General features: G+C 35.3%; 1 protein-coding gene across 2 annotated transcripts in view; it reads right to left on the reverse strand.

Moving 5' to 3' along the window:
• Positions 1 to 15,866, reverse strand: part of LOC145684731 (brachyurin-like) — a 79,923-nt gene that overhangs the window by 14,479 nt on the left and 49,578 nt on the right. For both annotated transcript variants that reach the window (XM_081757106.1, XM_081757107.1), the window contains exons 2-3: positions 9,620 to 9,695; positions 2,013 to 2,160 (exon numbers count right to left, since the gene is read on the reverse strand). In XM_081757106.1, coding sequence (XP_081613232.1) covers positions 2,013 to 2,160; positions 9,620 to 9,695 — 224 coding nt within the window. The remainder of the gene's footprint in view (positions 1 to 2,012; positions 2,161 to 9,619; positions 9,696 to 15,866) is intronic.

The raw sequence follows: 15,866 nt of genomic DNA on the forward strand, positions 1-15,866 counted from the left end.
TCGTCAGACAAGAGCAGCAGAAACCAAGACGTTGTTAAAAGATACAGGCTGCCGCATTAAACTGCCTCGACCTAATTTCTTAAACTAAATCACTTTATACTGTAGTTGCTACTAAGACATTATTTGTGAAATGCAGATGAAATTGGGAAGCGTTTTCTACAATCTTCATCCTCAAAAAACCTCCCCAAATGTAAACTAGCCTTTCAGGATAATTCCATAAGAAATAATTTACGCAACATTATAGGTTATATGAAATATTTATATGTGAAATGTGAACAATATTGGCTAATGCGTTTTTTGAGAAAATCAGCTTATAGAACTAGTAAAAACCCAAAGAGGGAGAAACACTTGTGGATCGTCGCACTTTTTGACAAAATCAATCGCAAGTCTCTCCCCTAAGAATAAACTATTTCTTTTGAAATTTTCAGGACGAATGAGTTATGGAAGATTGTTAGGTTATTATGAAATATGAACAAAATCACCTGAGTCATTTTTCAGAAAATTGACCAAAAAACTCAACCCAGAAATAAATTATCCCTTCTGGATTATTTCAGAACGAACAAGTTGTGTTATATAGCCAGGTTAATAACGAAATATATTTGTGAAATTTATACAAAATCGTCTAAGTCATTTCTGAAAAAACTTCAAAACAACTCATCACCAACAGTAAACTATTCTCTTTGGATTTTTTTTCCCAGAGAAATGACTTACAGTACAGTATAACTTTATTAATTAAATATGAAGCATTGTATACAAATGAAGTTGCTACTGCAGTTTTCGAGAAGATAGCCATCTTTCATTTACACTCTTCAGTAATCTAGCCTTATTTCTGGGGGTAGTAAGAAAAAGTACAAAAAAACTCCTAGAGAATTCTATTAGAGCCTTAATTTTAAAATTTAATGCGGAAAGTTGGACGGTATAGCCATTCGGCAAGTAAACCTATTTAGATTGGGACGAAAGGCGGATAGATTTTCAACAATCATTTTATAGGTAGTAGGAGCTATGAAACGTGTAAACCCATTAAAATCTTCTATTGGATTGTTTTCATCATGTTCTCTCCTATCGTAGCTCGATAATCAAAAAAATGGAAAAGAAAAAGTTATAGATGTCAAGACATATTATCAGAGAGTACGAGAATGTCCTAGTGCAAGGGCGCCGATTCCAGGGGTGTCGTTTCCCCCCCAAAGCTCATGTGGGCCCCCGCATTGTATTTATGATATATAATATTTGACATAATTTGAATGCATAATTTGTCTTAACCCACTAATCCCGAGTGTGTCACATTGATTCTTGTTGGCCTTATAAAGTTAGTTTGAAACGTTTTACACAAATACCATAATTGTACTTTATAAGCCACACATAAAACCTTGTAGCAAGCTTTGTTTCGTTCCTTTTGTTTAGGTTTTAGCAATTTTATTCAACTTTTCTTGTCAGTAGCTGCATGCGGCTCATGGAGTTCTCGAGCGCCTTTCAGTTTCCGGATATATTTTATTTATTCCTATGAAAAGTAAGTACTTAACTCCCTAATAATTTATTTTTCCTGTATCTAAAAGGGGCAATAATTACTCTTTTAAAATAGTAATTGTTTATGTACTAAATTAAAGTTGTAAACTACGTCTGTTCCTCGCTGAGTCACAGGTGTCACATTGGTTTTCCAATTCATTCAAAAACACTTTTTTTTTGGACATTTCTGTTATCTAAGACCCTCATTTAGTGAACCATGAAAGTTTTGTTCAAAAATTCTTACTTGAACAATGTTCGGGTTTTGTGGGTAAAAATTCTCGTATATACCTTCTGCATCTCAATGAGCCTACCCAAATTTACAGAGAAATCGGCGCACTTGCTCTACTGTGAAATGTTTTGCCAACAAATGTCTTTCACTTTATAAATAAATGAAGATGAATTGATATATGTTGTTATACTTACTTTGTTCTTTATAGTTCTTTTCAACTAGTAAATTTTCAAAATTATCGATAAGTAAATAAAGTGAACTTACTGGTCTGTGTACTTACCCGTCCGCGCAATGAGCAGCTGTCAGCACCCACTCAGTTGAAATAAGAGAACCTCCGCAAAAACCGACCAAATCGAGAATAAGAGCTACTTGATAAGGGAACTGTCCATGAGTTGCAACTTCTCCATTAACAATTCTACTGCCAGGAGCTAAAGAAAATGAGGAATATTAGCATCACATACTATTTGTATTGTGCTATAAAATCGTTTATTCTATTATATTTCAAAGTAAATAAAAAGTTGTTACTGATAAAGTATTCTGGAAGCTTATATTTCTCTATTTCAAGAGATTAATTTTCAACATACCGAATTAGGATATAACGTTAAAAATTTTATCGTGCTCTTTGCACTTCGGATTCTTCGTTGGAATTTAGGTCGATGCCTTGTGTAGTTTAAGTCATTAAAGTCCACATAACAATTTTATTTTCTACATTTTCAACTTTTTAAAATTGGGATTAATAAATCACTTCCGTCTGAATATGTACAAAACTTGAAACATATGGTAATTAACCCTATGTTACGGGACTGCAAGAGACAGTTGTTGGCAATCCACTATATATAGAACCTAAGTTACTTTATTTTAAAGTCGAAATAAGGCATGTCTGTTTTTTTAATTGAAAGTAATATATGACAGTAAAACATAACATAAACACACACACACACACACACACACACACACGCATATATATATATATATATATTGATAGATAGATAGATCTACGTTTCCGATTTTGGTTTTGCGTCGCAAATTGCGAAGCAAATTTAAATTTGAGTAGCAATTTGTAAGTTTTGTATCACATTTTCAGCAGATAATAAAATATTATTATTCTTTGACTGTTTAATGTGGATAGAAAATAATAACAAGTGAGTTTCGTATCACGTAGTCAAAATAGGGCAAACATTCAAACAACACGGATTGAATTCTCACAGTAAAAGTAGTACATCTTTAACTACTAGTTGGAATAGATTAATAAGGTCAAAGATAGAACCTTTTCTTTGTGCGCTGAATCCGTATCAAAAAGCCATTACTAGCTTTACTGATTTTGTGTGCATGGCGATAAAGGTTGAAACCGAGAATCGTTAATTTCTACCAGTTTTGGTTTGAATAAACGCTTAAGGCGGAGATTAGAACCTATTTTTTACGAGCTGAATTGATCGCAAGAAAAAGCGCATCTCGATATCTCTTACCATTTTTGTTCTATGAAACCCAGTATTGAAAACAACAGTGCCCGTAAATTTCATACACTTTAAGTTCTGATAAAGTTTCGCTGGTTCTGATTACACTCTGTAAAGAAAAAATAGCGACACTTGCTCTAATATGGTTTTCTCAACATACTTTAATCAATATGAATTTTTACATGAATTCCTGATAATATTACAAGGCATATTCCTAATGAGCAGTTCATTCTTAATACTTGCGCCAGAGTTTCAGGCTTTTGACATGAATTTGGTGAATTTATATGCATATATAAGTAGCTATGTGTGTTTTGAGCAAAATCGTTTGTAGGAAGAGTAATTCATAAAACTGAAAAAGATCAACAACAATAGCAGAAAACAAGAAATGGAATTTCTTTAGGGTAAGACATATTGTGTGCAAACATCGAGAAGTACGATACACCAAACTAGTATTTTGTATGTGCACCATGGGCTTCCCGCATTGGTAACAAAGCTATTGCAAAATGCAACCTCGATATCACGGAATAACACCCGGATTATCTGTTCCTTGAATTCCATTCTATTTGAGATAGTTGTCTATTGAAATTTCTACTCATATTGATCCACAAATTTTCAACTGGATTCATGTCGGGTGAGTTTGTAGGCCACACGAGTCTCTAAATAGTCATATTCTTGTACCACGTATTAACAATTTTGGCTCGGTGACATGAAGCATTATCGTCCTGGGAAAGGAAGTAGTCCATATCTTCTCCAGAAAAGTCATCTTTAGCTGTTGTAAGAACTTTACGTGCCAGAATTTGATGATATTTTCGTGCATCAAACGATCCTTCACATATATCCGTCGTTCTGACGTCTTTAACGGTAAACCATGCCCATATCATCACTCAGTAACTGAATATTTGAATCTCTTAAACAAAATCCTTGTCAAGTTCCTTGCTTGTTCGTATCCACAACTTCACACCACTATCGTTTCCCACTATTCTAAACTTCTTTTCAATGAAGAAAACGACATGCTTTCAGTTGTCATAAGTCCAAGTTGTATATCGACTCACAAAACTACATGTTGAAGTCCTCTGTGTTTTGTCAGTTTCGACTTTCTACGCGGTTTTTTCTTTGTAATATCCTCTTCATACAGTCAAGACAATACAGTTGTACAAGTAACTGCAGTTCCAAGATCATGTCAAACTACAAAAGCGATTTTTTGGGAAATCACTCATTAAATCTGCGGTGCTATTGATTTCATTTAGCAATCTGCTCTGGGTGATGCTTTCTTTTTTCTTTCACACTGTTGACGAAGGGACGATTTGTTATGCTGTTTGCACTTGTGAATTACTCTTCCTGCCGTAGAATGATGGATTTTCAGAATTCCATCTATTCTTTTAGAGATTTGCCACAACTCACATTTCTTACCCATCTTATTTGTTTACAGTCCACATGTAGCAACAATATCACACACAAACAACACTGCACAACAAAAATTTTGCCACTTGACACACTGTCCAAACAATGAGAAAGCAAAGAACAATCATAAAATGATATTTACCTCAGCCTACACATTACAAATGCAATGCAGAATTCTTACTACAATAATTTACGAGACGCACTCAGTGCCATCTATCAAAAATACTAGTGATACACAAACAATTGACAAGCGATGTCCTACACCACAGGTGTCACAGATAACGCAAATGAACTATCCCACTCTTCATTTCCTTCTATTCCTCTTCTAACGGGCTGCAACTGTGGTTTTCTGTGTAAGTTAGTTTAAGAATTGAGGTGTCGCTATTTTTTCTTTACAGAGTGTATATGTTCTCTTTACACCTCAAATCTATTGCAGGGGGCGCGGTGGCTCAGTGGTAGAGCGTTCACCTCCGGTGCTATGGGTCATTGGTTCAATCCCAGCTCTAAGGACGTAAAACTTAAAGATTATAAAAATATATTGCAGAAAACAGTTTTCGGTTCTGATTTCTGGAATTACTCCATGATTTATGCCAACACAGTATGTTGATTCCTGTTGATACCAATGCTTGGATCTGATTGATTGCAGATTTGTTGTCGTGTCAAGTACATTATTTCTTGACCCGGGAGCTTGACATACGTCCCTAGATTTCGTTCGGTGGCAAATATTAATATCTTATTTCTATCTTGACAGAAAAGCACTCCTGAATATCGTGCTTCTTATTCTTTTTCAGGCTGCAAACAGCTTCCATGTAGGAATCTGAAGAATGTCATCAATTCAGAAACACAACAATATCCGAAAGTACCATAATGACACCAGCACTTATGAATGAAAGAACAAGAGACTAATGATAACGATGACTTTATCTTCCGTGTACTAAATTGCCTCAAAAATATGTTATAATGGTGAAAGGCAAACAAAGATTATAAGCATGAAGTTCAATACCCTACTCTGCAAAACTTGATATTTATCTTAACTACATACAAATAACTTTAACAGAATGCAGATTTCAGAGTTTATTTTTTATAAATACCTATTTTTTTTATCATATTCCGGCTTTATCTTTTATATAAAAATTGTGACTCTTTCTGACTCCTAATCTCTTGAACCACCAGACCGATCTCGATCAAATTTCAACATTGATATAGTTCGGGCACGGGAGTGTGTCTATCTATTCATTTTGTTGGTGTAACTTATGGGTGGGGTAGGAAGGGGAGATATAAAAAATTAATAAAACTTAATAACTTGAAACCAACGAGCAATCTCGAACAAATTTACAGCATAGATGAGGTCCGTGCCTGGGATGTTTTCTGTCATTTCACTTTGTTGGAGCAACTTAGGTGCGGAGGGGAAGATATCCAGAAACCAATGTAAATAAAAAGTACAAGTGACTATGCTCGTAAGTTAATAACTCTTGAACCACCAGACTGATCTGAATCAAATTTTCAACATGGATGAGGTTTGAGCCTGGCAAGTGCATTTGTCATTTCACTTTGAGGTAGAACTTCGGGGAGGAGGCAGTTTTATATATAGAAAACTTAATCATTCTTGAACCACCCGACCAATCTCGACCAAATTTTCTACATGAATGAGGTTTGGGCCTGGAATGATTTTTATTATATCATTTGGACGGTGCAATTTAGGAGAGGAGGCGGAGAGGGGAGAGACATTTAAAAATGATCGAAAATGTCCAGTATTAGAGTCGAATCTATAATTGTCGCGGTCATTGAGATGAATAGTGACACATCCGATCCTGTTTAAATCCAAATTCAGCACCGTAACTTGGGGGAAGGGGAGGAAAAAGATACATATAGAAATGATCAAAAATGAGCAATATTAGTGTTGAGTCCATGGGTTTAGATGTTCATGATAGGAATAATGACACTTCCGACGCCGTGCTCTAAAACATGAGGGAGGAGAGTGTGGAGATGCATAAAACTCATCGAAAATGATCGATATTACTGCCGAATCTATAGTTTTCGACATTGCTATGATAAACAGTGACACTTCCGGTGCCGTTTAAATCTAAATTCAGTATGGCTACATGTGGGAGGAGGAGGGGAGAGAAATATAAAAATCATCGAAAATGACCGATATCAGAGAGCGCTTTAGTACTAGTAAAAAGTGACTGAATAACGGAACATATTACAATTTTTTGTTAATTTAACGCAGCGATGATGCTAGTTGTTAATAAATAAAAAGTTTTGTAATGTTAGTTGTAGTGAACTTAAGTTCTAAGTCTCGTGCCATCTAGCGACTTTCATATAAGTCAATGTAGTGTCAATGCCGGTGCACAAAAGATTGCGTAGTGTCTACATTTTTCTAGTGAATCAAGGGAGACCTAAATTCGGAGGCATACGGTAGTTCTGTATTATGTAGATATTAAACTTTTCGAAAATGCTGTATGTCAACTCATGTCGAAAATGCCCACTAGGTTAGACGTCCTTTACTTTTGTGCCCAGATTATGAGAAAAGTTTCCCTCGCTGTTAAGATCATTGACTTGTTTCCTCCTTTTGAAATACCGTAGAGATGGAGAAAGGGGGGTTCATTTTGATTACTTATACGCTTATCTAAAATGAGCCATAGTAGATTATCTAGGATGTAATTTGTTTTGGAAGCGTCCATGTGAACTTGCCTGTATTTATAACGATATCACCTAAATGAAACAGTAAATTAATTTAAGGCAATTGTTCATTTCCTAAGTGATGTTGTAACAAAATGTTGCTTGGATCCAGTTAATTTCTCACTTTTCTGAAACTTCTAAACCAAAACCAACCACTACATTTCTTTCTGATTTTCAATGAATGCAAGAGGCGACAGTAGCTGTAAGTTTTACGTTCCACGCTTTATGTCGGCTAGGCTAAAAGAGAATGTAAAAATCAGAAAGGAATGAAATAGTGGAAGGTAGAAAGTAGGAGGAAACGGGAGAACTCCAAGAAAATTCACGCACAAGGTGTTGTTCCACGGCAGAGCTCACTTGGCGCGAGCTGGGATCGAACCAAAGACTCTATGCACCAAAGGTGAACGCTCTATCACCAAGCCAGTACGGCCCTTAATCATAAGCAAAGAAGAAGGGCAAAAAAGAAGGTATTATTAAAGTCCCGTATATTAGGTAGTGATCTTGATTCCGAGGGATGTTTCATCTGGAAATCCCATTGTTAACTTCATTTCCAAATGCTGTATAAGGTCAAAGTACAAAAGGTATAATTTTGTCATCAATTATATGACCGGTCTCCAGCAATGTTAGTAGTACGAGTATGTAATTAGGTTGGTACGTAGTTTTTATATATAAGCTACAAGCAAACTCTTTCTTCCGATGAGAAAAGAGAAAAAATATAGATAAGGATAATATAGCCGTACTTATGCGTTTTTAAGTAAAATATTTGAGGACTCTTGTCATATTAATTTATTTCCTTAAATTATCAGATAGGAAATATGTAATGGAAAAGTATTAGTAAATATCGATTCATAGTTAATATCAAATTAACTAAATGTCATTCAAAACAAAATTAACGTTTCCGAACCAATACTTCTCTTGGTATTTACATAGCTGGCTAGAAGCAAGCCCTACCACCTTATTGGTAATAATATTTATTTTTTCCAAGTATTCAAAAGATCTAAATACAGTGAAACCTGTCAACTTGGCCACCTCTCTAAGTTGGCCACCTGCTTATCTTGGCCTAGTTCGTCTTGAACCTGTATTTTCCCATAAGACATTCGTTACTTACTACTCTATGAGTTGGCCACCTGTCTATCTTGGAAGTTGGCCACATTGAAGCAATGTTTACCCTATGATGATAATGATAAATTTACCTGCGTATCTTGGCCACGAAAAATACAGTTTTGTTCTTCATAACTCTTTCGAATTTCTATATGAGAGGCAGATGTTCTGTATTTGTGACTGGACACAAAGAAGCATAGTTTCGCACGATTTGTTCTTGGAGATCAATGGCCAGAACACTACCCTCATAAAACGGTGGTGAAGGAAGATGTGAATAAGAGAAAGCACGTACAGGAATTCAGGAAATGATTGTACATATTTGTTTACCCCGTCTGTTTTGTTAAAACCATTAGCTATGTCGGCTCCTTTCATCAGTGGGAAGCTTTAGTAATTCCGGAAAATTCTCAAGGTTAAAGGTCAATCGTCATTTATTGGCACCCGACTACATGTCAAAAGGTAGCTGAGGTTTTGAGATATGAATTCCCTCAAGATTTTCTCAAAACATCTTTTGCTAAGAGGGAAATACTTCTAGCTCATTAACAACATGTAGTTAACTACAATATTAGAATGTGCATAAAGCAAATATGTCTAGAATGAACTACCATTCAGTAATAACTGAAAAGAAGTCATATAAACTGCATATGAATTTCTCAATTTATAACTTAGCTTTTCTTGATTTCAATCTGAATAACTCAGTGTGCTATAATATCAATTTCAATAAACTGCGTACATACACTTCTATTTCATGGTTGTTTGTGTTATTGTGTTTTCAATCCGAATAATCCAATGTACCAGACTAGTTTTCAGGAAGAGAAAGGTATGCACATATACTATCAAGAGCGCCGATCCTGGGGGGACCGAGGGGGCCCGGGCCCCCCAAAGCTCATGTGGCCCCTATTTTATTTATGAGTATACAATATTTGGTATAATTTGAGTGCAATTTGTCTTAAAATCTTCATATATATACCTTCTCCATCTGAATGGGCCACCCAAATGTACAGACAAATCGGCGCTCTTGCATACTGTATTTTCTAGTACTGTATATTTTTATGATTACTCTATATACATTATTTATAAGTAGCTGTCGTGCCACTGATTATTAAAATTTTACAATCAAGTAATACTAGAAATCCTATTCTAAAAATACACAAATCACACTTATTTTCTGTAAGTTGGCCACCTGTCTAAGTTGGCCACTTTTCGATGGAACCGATGGTGGCTAACATAGACAGGTTTCACTGTATTCACTTACCTCTCCTAGGTGCAGTGTCCAACAGTGGAAGTTTGGGCATCTTAGTTTCAAAACGCCTGTGTCTTTCAGGGGCAGCCTAGAAAGAATTAGAAATATAAAGGTTACCCATTCTTGTAAAATATTTAAAGATCTCATGTTTGGAATAGTTTTACTGAAGAGTTTGTTAAAAGATTAGAGTACAATTATTAGTATTTATTTATTTAATTAATTATTTATTCACTAAGTTTTATACAGCACAAGACCGTTTGACTGAAACTGAACATCAACAGCATTGAAAACAGAAATATAAATATATAAAAAAACATAAATAAAGGGAAGTTCACCTCTAAATTACAACATTCTCTTCAGCTGACTTCTAAAGTTTCATTCAATAGTGAAAATGTTGTAATATGTTGAAACTGTATTATAATATTGTGCTCGTCTGTAAAACAGGGAATGCTTAATAATTGATAACCTAGGAGTCTTGAAGGTTAGTAAATTTAGAGCGAGTTCGGCGCGGAGGAATACAAAGGTTAATGTGCGATAATAACAATTCAGAATATACTTTACCATTGATGATCTTGTATAAGTAAATTAGCTGCGTCGTTACTCAGGGGTGCGTAAATTTATCAAAGACATTAATTGCTCTCTCAAGTGATCACGTAACTCAGGAATTATAAACCTAACTATGGCAAAAAATAACTTTCAAACCAAATTAATGCGAGATAGATTAGTAAGTACAGCCATATGCTACACAGGTGAAGAATATTCAATGATCGATGGGAAAGCGTTGTAAAACATCGTAAGAGCAGAGATACTTTGTATTTCAGGAAATCTAAAAAGTCGACCAGGTAGATTCATGGCTCTGGATGAGGCCGATATGACGTGATCTGCAAAGGGGAGATTTTCGCGAATGACAACACCTAGATCTTTTTGACATTAAACCCTTTAATAGGTACATTATTGGCCTTATATATCATGACAAAGTACACTTTTTAAGGATATAGAAAGGGTAGAACATTTGTTGGGGTTTAAGGTCCGATTCGAGTTGGAGCACCAATTATTTAACATGTATATGTCAGCTTGCAGTGAAGAAGCATCATCTATGATGTTAGTAACTCTAAAGAGTTGACAATCATCGGCGAAGAGCAAAATGTTAAAAGAGGAGGTTGAAAAGATGCTAGGTCTCATCTATATACAGCAAGAACAGGAATGGGAAAAGCACACTCCGGATAAGACAGATCTGTACGTAGACAGGAATCCAGGAAAATATCATGCAGTTCTTTCCCTGAGAGATAACTATCTAGAGAAGAGAGGATCTTGCCACGAATGTTATAACTATCTTAGAAATTATAAAGAAGCGACTTTGTGTTTATGAAATCAACACAGAGAATAAACACAGAAGAGAGAAGAGAAATTGATCTGTAAGACGAAACTTGATTTCTATCTCTACACTTGGAAATAGGTATAATATTGGGAGTCTTCCAGAAATTTGGAAAGGTATCTTCCGAGAAACATCTTCTGAATAATAATGACAAAGAGAGAGCGAGTGAGTGTGCTGTGTTAAAAGGAAAACCGCATATATATTGTCAGGGCCAAAGGAATGACCAGGAGATTGTGAGGAAAGAGTTGATTCCACTTCATCGGGGAGGTAGTAATAACAGACAGGGAGTACGAACTCACAGGCTGGATCTTAGGTAAAAAAAGGAGGAGTCCCAAGCTTAAAAAGCTATTGCAGAAAGGCACATTGAAAGCAATAACTTAGCTCTATCTTTTCCCACAAAGGTATCAAAATTATAGTCAACTTCCAGCGGGATTCGAGGTTATTGCTTCCTAGAATTTATGTGCGTTCAGAAGTAATTGGGTTCGGAAATGAATTGGCGTGATAGGTTTTCTACATATTCCTTATATTTTAAATGAATCAAATATTTCGAATGCCCTCTAAGGTTAGAACTATAGGTTTGTTCATTCGGAAACTGCTTCCATAGCATCCAAGCTCGGTGTTCATTTCAAAGTACAAATCAAGCTTCTGCATAGATCCACGGAGGGAACTGACATGATCGTTTCAACTTCACGGTAAAAGTCTATAAAAACCAGAGAAATAGTATCCATAAATAGTGACACAGCGTCATTAATATTACTATCATTCAGTATACATCAGGGAATTAAGTCTAAGACACGATGTATATTGTTTCATGGTGCTTTCTTCCATAACTAAATATATTGTTTAGACTTAAAGTTGCTATTATTTGAAGACGGCCTTACTAAAGGAGTATCGACGCCTAAAGATTCATGATCAGATGAAAACAGATTTCTACGTGGCTTGAAGACAATATTATTTAAAGAGGATATTGCATAATCAAGAACACTTTCGCGATGTGTAGGAAATAGGTTAAATTGACTGACTCCTAATACCTGTAAAAACATATCTTAAAAAAAAAAAACAGTTGTCGCTAGGACATTTATCTACCCCGTCCTAGGGTTAAAGCAATCTATTGATAGATTAAAGTCACCGAAAAGAACAATATCACTTTTATTAAGCTCTGTGAGCATAGAGTCCTTACAATACTCAAGCACAGAAAGAGGGGAGTTTCTGTGTGGTCTACACCAATAAATATTTCGTTTTACCTTTTGTAAGTTTAACCTCAACCCATATTATTCTCAGTTAGTAGCAAGATCATTAAGTAGTTTACACTCCCATTAACTTCCAAATGTTAAAATGTGAGGCTATAAGGAGTTCACTGTTGTCCACTGTACTTATTATCCACTGGCTATAGGGAGTTCACATATTCAGTAAACCAGGTTTCAATAATAGTATTGTAACATTATTATTATTACTATTCTGTTTCATTATAAACTTTGTCGTAATTTTCAAACAACACTGGCTTGGAAAACTGAAGAACAATACGGGTAAAGTAACATAAAGTATTGGGTAGCCGATGAAAATAAATATCAGAACATGTTTTCAGATGACTCTCACACGTGCACAAGGTCAGGACGTTGCTTAACGTGAAATCAAGGCGACCACAGAACCTCATGATTCTGCTACTCGCTCATAAAGAATTTGAATGAAAGGAACGAGTCAGTGTGTGCCAATATTAGGTTATTGTTTAATTTTTTACAAGCACAAAATATTTACTTTCAGTTAATTTTCCAAATCTGCCAGTCTATATATGAATGACTATACCACTTGTTGTTCACAGTCTACCTTTAATTGACTTATACCACCGCATTTAATAAACAGGAAACTTTCTGTATCCCCAAAACAAGTCCAATAACATAAGCCACACCTGGCTCTATCATATGCCTAAAAATATTAGAAGCCACACTTGGCTCTTCAACCTAAAACATTAATAGACACTATTGTCTCTGCAACCTAAGATGTCCCAAATATCAATACCACATTTGGCTCTAGCTTCCCTTAAACATACGCATAACTTCATCCCTTATGGCTCACATTCCTATAGCAACTCAATTACACATTATTTATATTCATAGTAACTCCTTTCTTTTGTTAATACTATTTCCTAACACCTTGTCTGATTGTTCACAGTCAAGAGGAGGTCTCGTTTTCTTCTCTAAAGAGAGCAGATTCAGTCTAAATAGTGATTCTGGATCTACACTCATTTAAAAGGAGTTGGGAACACATAATAAAAAAATGGAACATTGTTAAACAAGATTCTGTTGATGGTTCGGTAGTCTTTTGTGGGAAGGCATAATGTGGCACAGGTATACCGACTTCTTAATTTTTGAATCCGGTACACTCACCGGTCAACATTATTGTTACCCTGTATTTATTTTCCACTTGTGTTTTTCCAATGAAATAGTCAGAGCCGATTTCATTTTTATGGATGATGATCCGCGACCACAACACACAGTACAGGAGGCGAAACTCCTAGAACAAGAGAATATTCGGCGAAAGGTTTGACCTGTCTGTTCCTCATGGGATGCTATGAAGAAACGTTTCGCAGTACGACCAGATGCACCAAGGACTATCCAGCAATTGAGACAAAGAAATTAGACTCCACATCAGAACAATTTATTACCATGTTTTTTGAGCAGAATGGGACAACATTGCAGAGTGTGCATCGCTGTCCTTGGTGATTACACGTTTCTTTAAGGATCAGCTTATTACTTCTGTAAGATCAGGGAGCATCATGAGTTGTTGTATTTCACTCTGTATAAAAGTGCATTTTTACTCTAATCACATATTTAATTCTTTAGTTTTTTTTCTATCATACTGCAAAAATACTTTCTGTGTATGGTTCAAGTTTCACCACTCTACGTACAAGGATTGGATAAAACATAACGACAACATTCTTGTAATTTTTACCTGACTTTATGCATAGAAGAATGCCTTTACATTTCTTCAATGTAATCCTCTTTCATACCAATCACTTTCTGACACACATATGAAAGGCATCGTATACCATCAGCACATCATTTTTTTTTCGGTGTACCTCAGCGATCACCATATGCCACGAATAATGGCTTCTCTTGTATCGTAGTGCTTCACGAGAAAGGGTTCGTTCATTTTGGCGAAACGATCATCACGAAGGTCCTAGTGTGCGTAACACTCACATACCACTTCAATTGTGGTCCACCCATGTCACCATCTTTCCGAAATATATTGTTATGACGTTTTCAATTTACTCCTCTCCTCTACGAAACTGTTCCTTTTGACTCAATAACACACAGTCGTTGCCACTGGCTATACTTCATCGCCTCACAATCTATTATCAGCTACGAAAATCTTACAATGTTGAAACACAACTATCTAATGTGACTCTTGTGTTTCAACTACTATTTATGCAATGCACGTATGCCACTTGGGAGTAACAAAGCATATGGGAGCTACTTTCGTTCCTAGTTTCTCAACACAAGTGTATTCGTTTTCAGAACTAACTTTAGTAAAAGTTTCGAATTAACATTTCCATATATTTGGTTAGTTTGGAAACGCAATGATCATTAAGCAATATAACTAAGACACGCTTAAAGTTCCTGCGGGAGATCCGGGTTCGATTCGCAGCAAGATCTTATGTTGCTCGGGGTCCTTCGTGAAACTGTATGTTCATATCTAATGCAGCCTCGCTGCTGAAAGCGATGCTAAACTCAAATTTAAAGAAAACATGCTAATAGTATCTAAGTTAAAGTACTACGCAACAGTAAGAACAACAGGATGAAGTATAGAAGTAAGAGAGGCAAAGTGAGATATTTAATTTTCAACGCCCTTTAATGAAATTCTGATACTAAAATACGATGATTGGAAGTTTGGTTTCACTAACAACTTCTAAATGGCAGCATTAAAATGACTAAGGTGTATTACTTAGTTCTTATTATTTGTTTCTTATGAAATGTAATTAGATCGTTTCGGTCCTTTAAGGAAAAGTGAATTCTGGTTTTCCTTGAAGTGAAGATAAATTCAATCCACAAAAGCACGCAAATTTAAGCTAATTCTTAAACATAAAAACTGATGAAAATGTACTTTCAAGCTAAATGCTCATTTATTTTCATTTCCATTTTCATTTTGTAATTAGAAAATGCCAACTATGTTTAATATTAAATTAAATCATCCATGAGAACATGGTGGTCCAGTCGTAGATCATTCCGTAGTTCGGTCAAAGGCCATGCGAATTAGTCATGTACAACATTATTCTCGTGTGCTTTCTCTGGGTATGTAGGGAGAAGTTTGGTTCCCTGATAATATAGATTTCTTCACAATTTCAAAATGACTTCATTCGCTAAAGGATACGAATGTATTCCACATTCTAGGACAAAAGTAAGGATAAATAAACATACAAATAAATAAAGGTTGAACTAAATTTCTCTCTTATTGATTAAAACTCGTTTCTGTGAAAGTAAACATTTTACACTCACGGTATTAGTAAGATTTGTTCGAATTCAGACGCAAAATACAGCAACTTCTAATTATTTAACATGCCCTGTTTACTTACTAGGCTCATAAGTGATACACACTTGAAACGAAATATTGGTTCTCATGATTGGAAACGTTCAGCTACTGAACCAAAATAAACAACATGCCAAAAAATATAGCATTATTTAGGGACTATATGATTCAGAAAATTTAAAGTGGAATTCATTACCAGACAACAATCAATACGCAAAATTATGCGTGCGACTAAAATTAAAACGAAACAAGCATACAAATCAAAAATGAAACAAAGGTGTTTAAATACATGCAACATCACCCTAACTACATAAAGCATTAAACTTAACGTATAAGTCATTTCTCCTTATATTTTGAGCA

This window comes from Thermobia domestica, chromosome 5 (assembly GCF_964235325.1).
Source record: "Thermobia domestica chromosome 5, izTheDome1.hap1.1, whole genome shotgun sequence".
Classification (NCBI taxonomy): Eukaryota; Metazoa; Arthropoda; class Insecta; order Zygentoma; family Lepismatidae; genus Thermobia; species Thermobia domestica.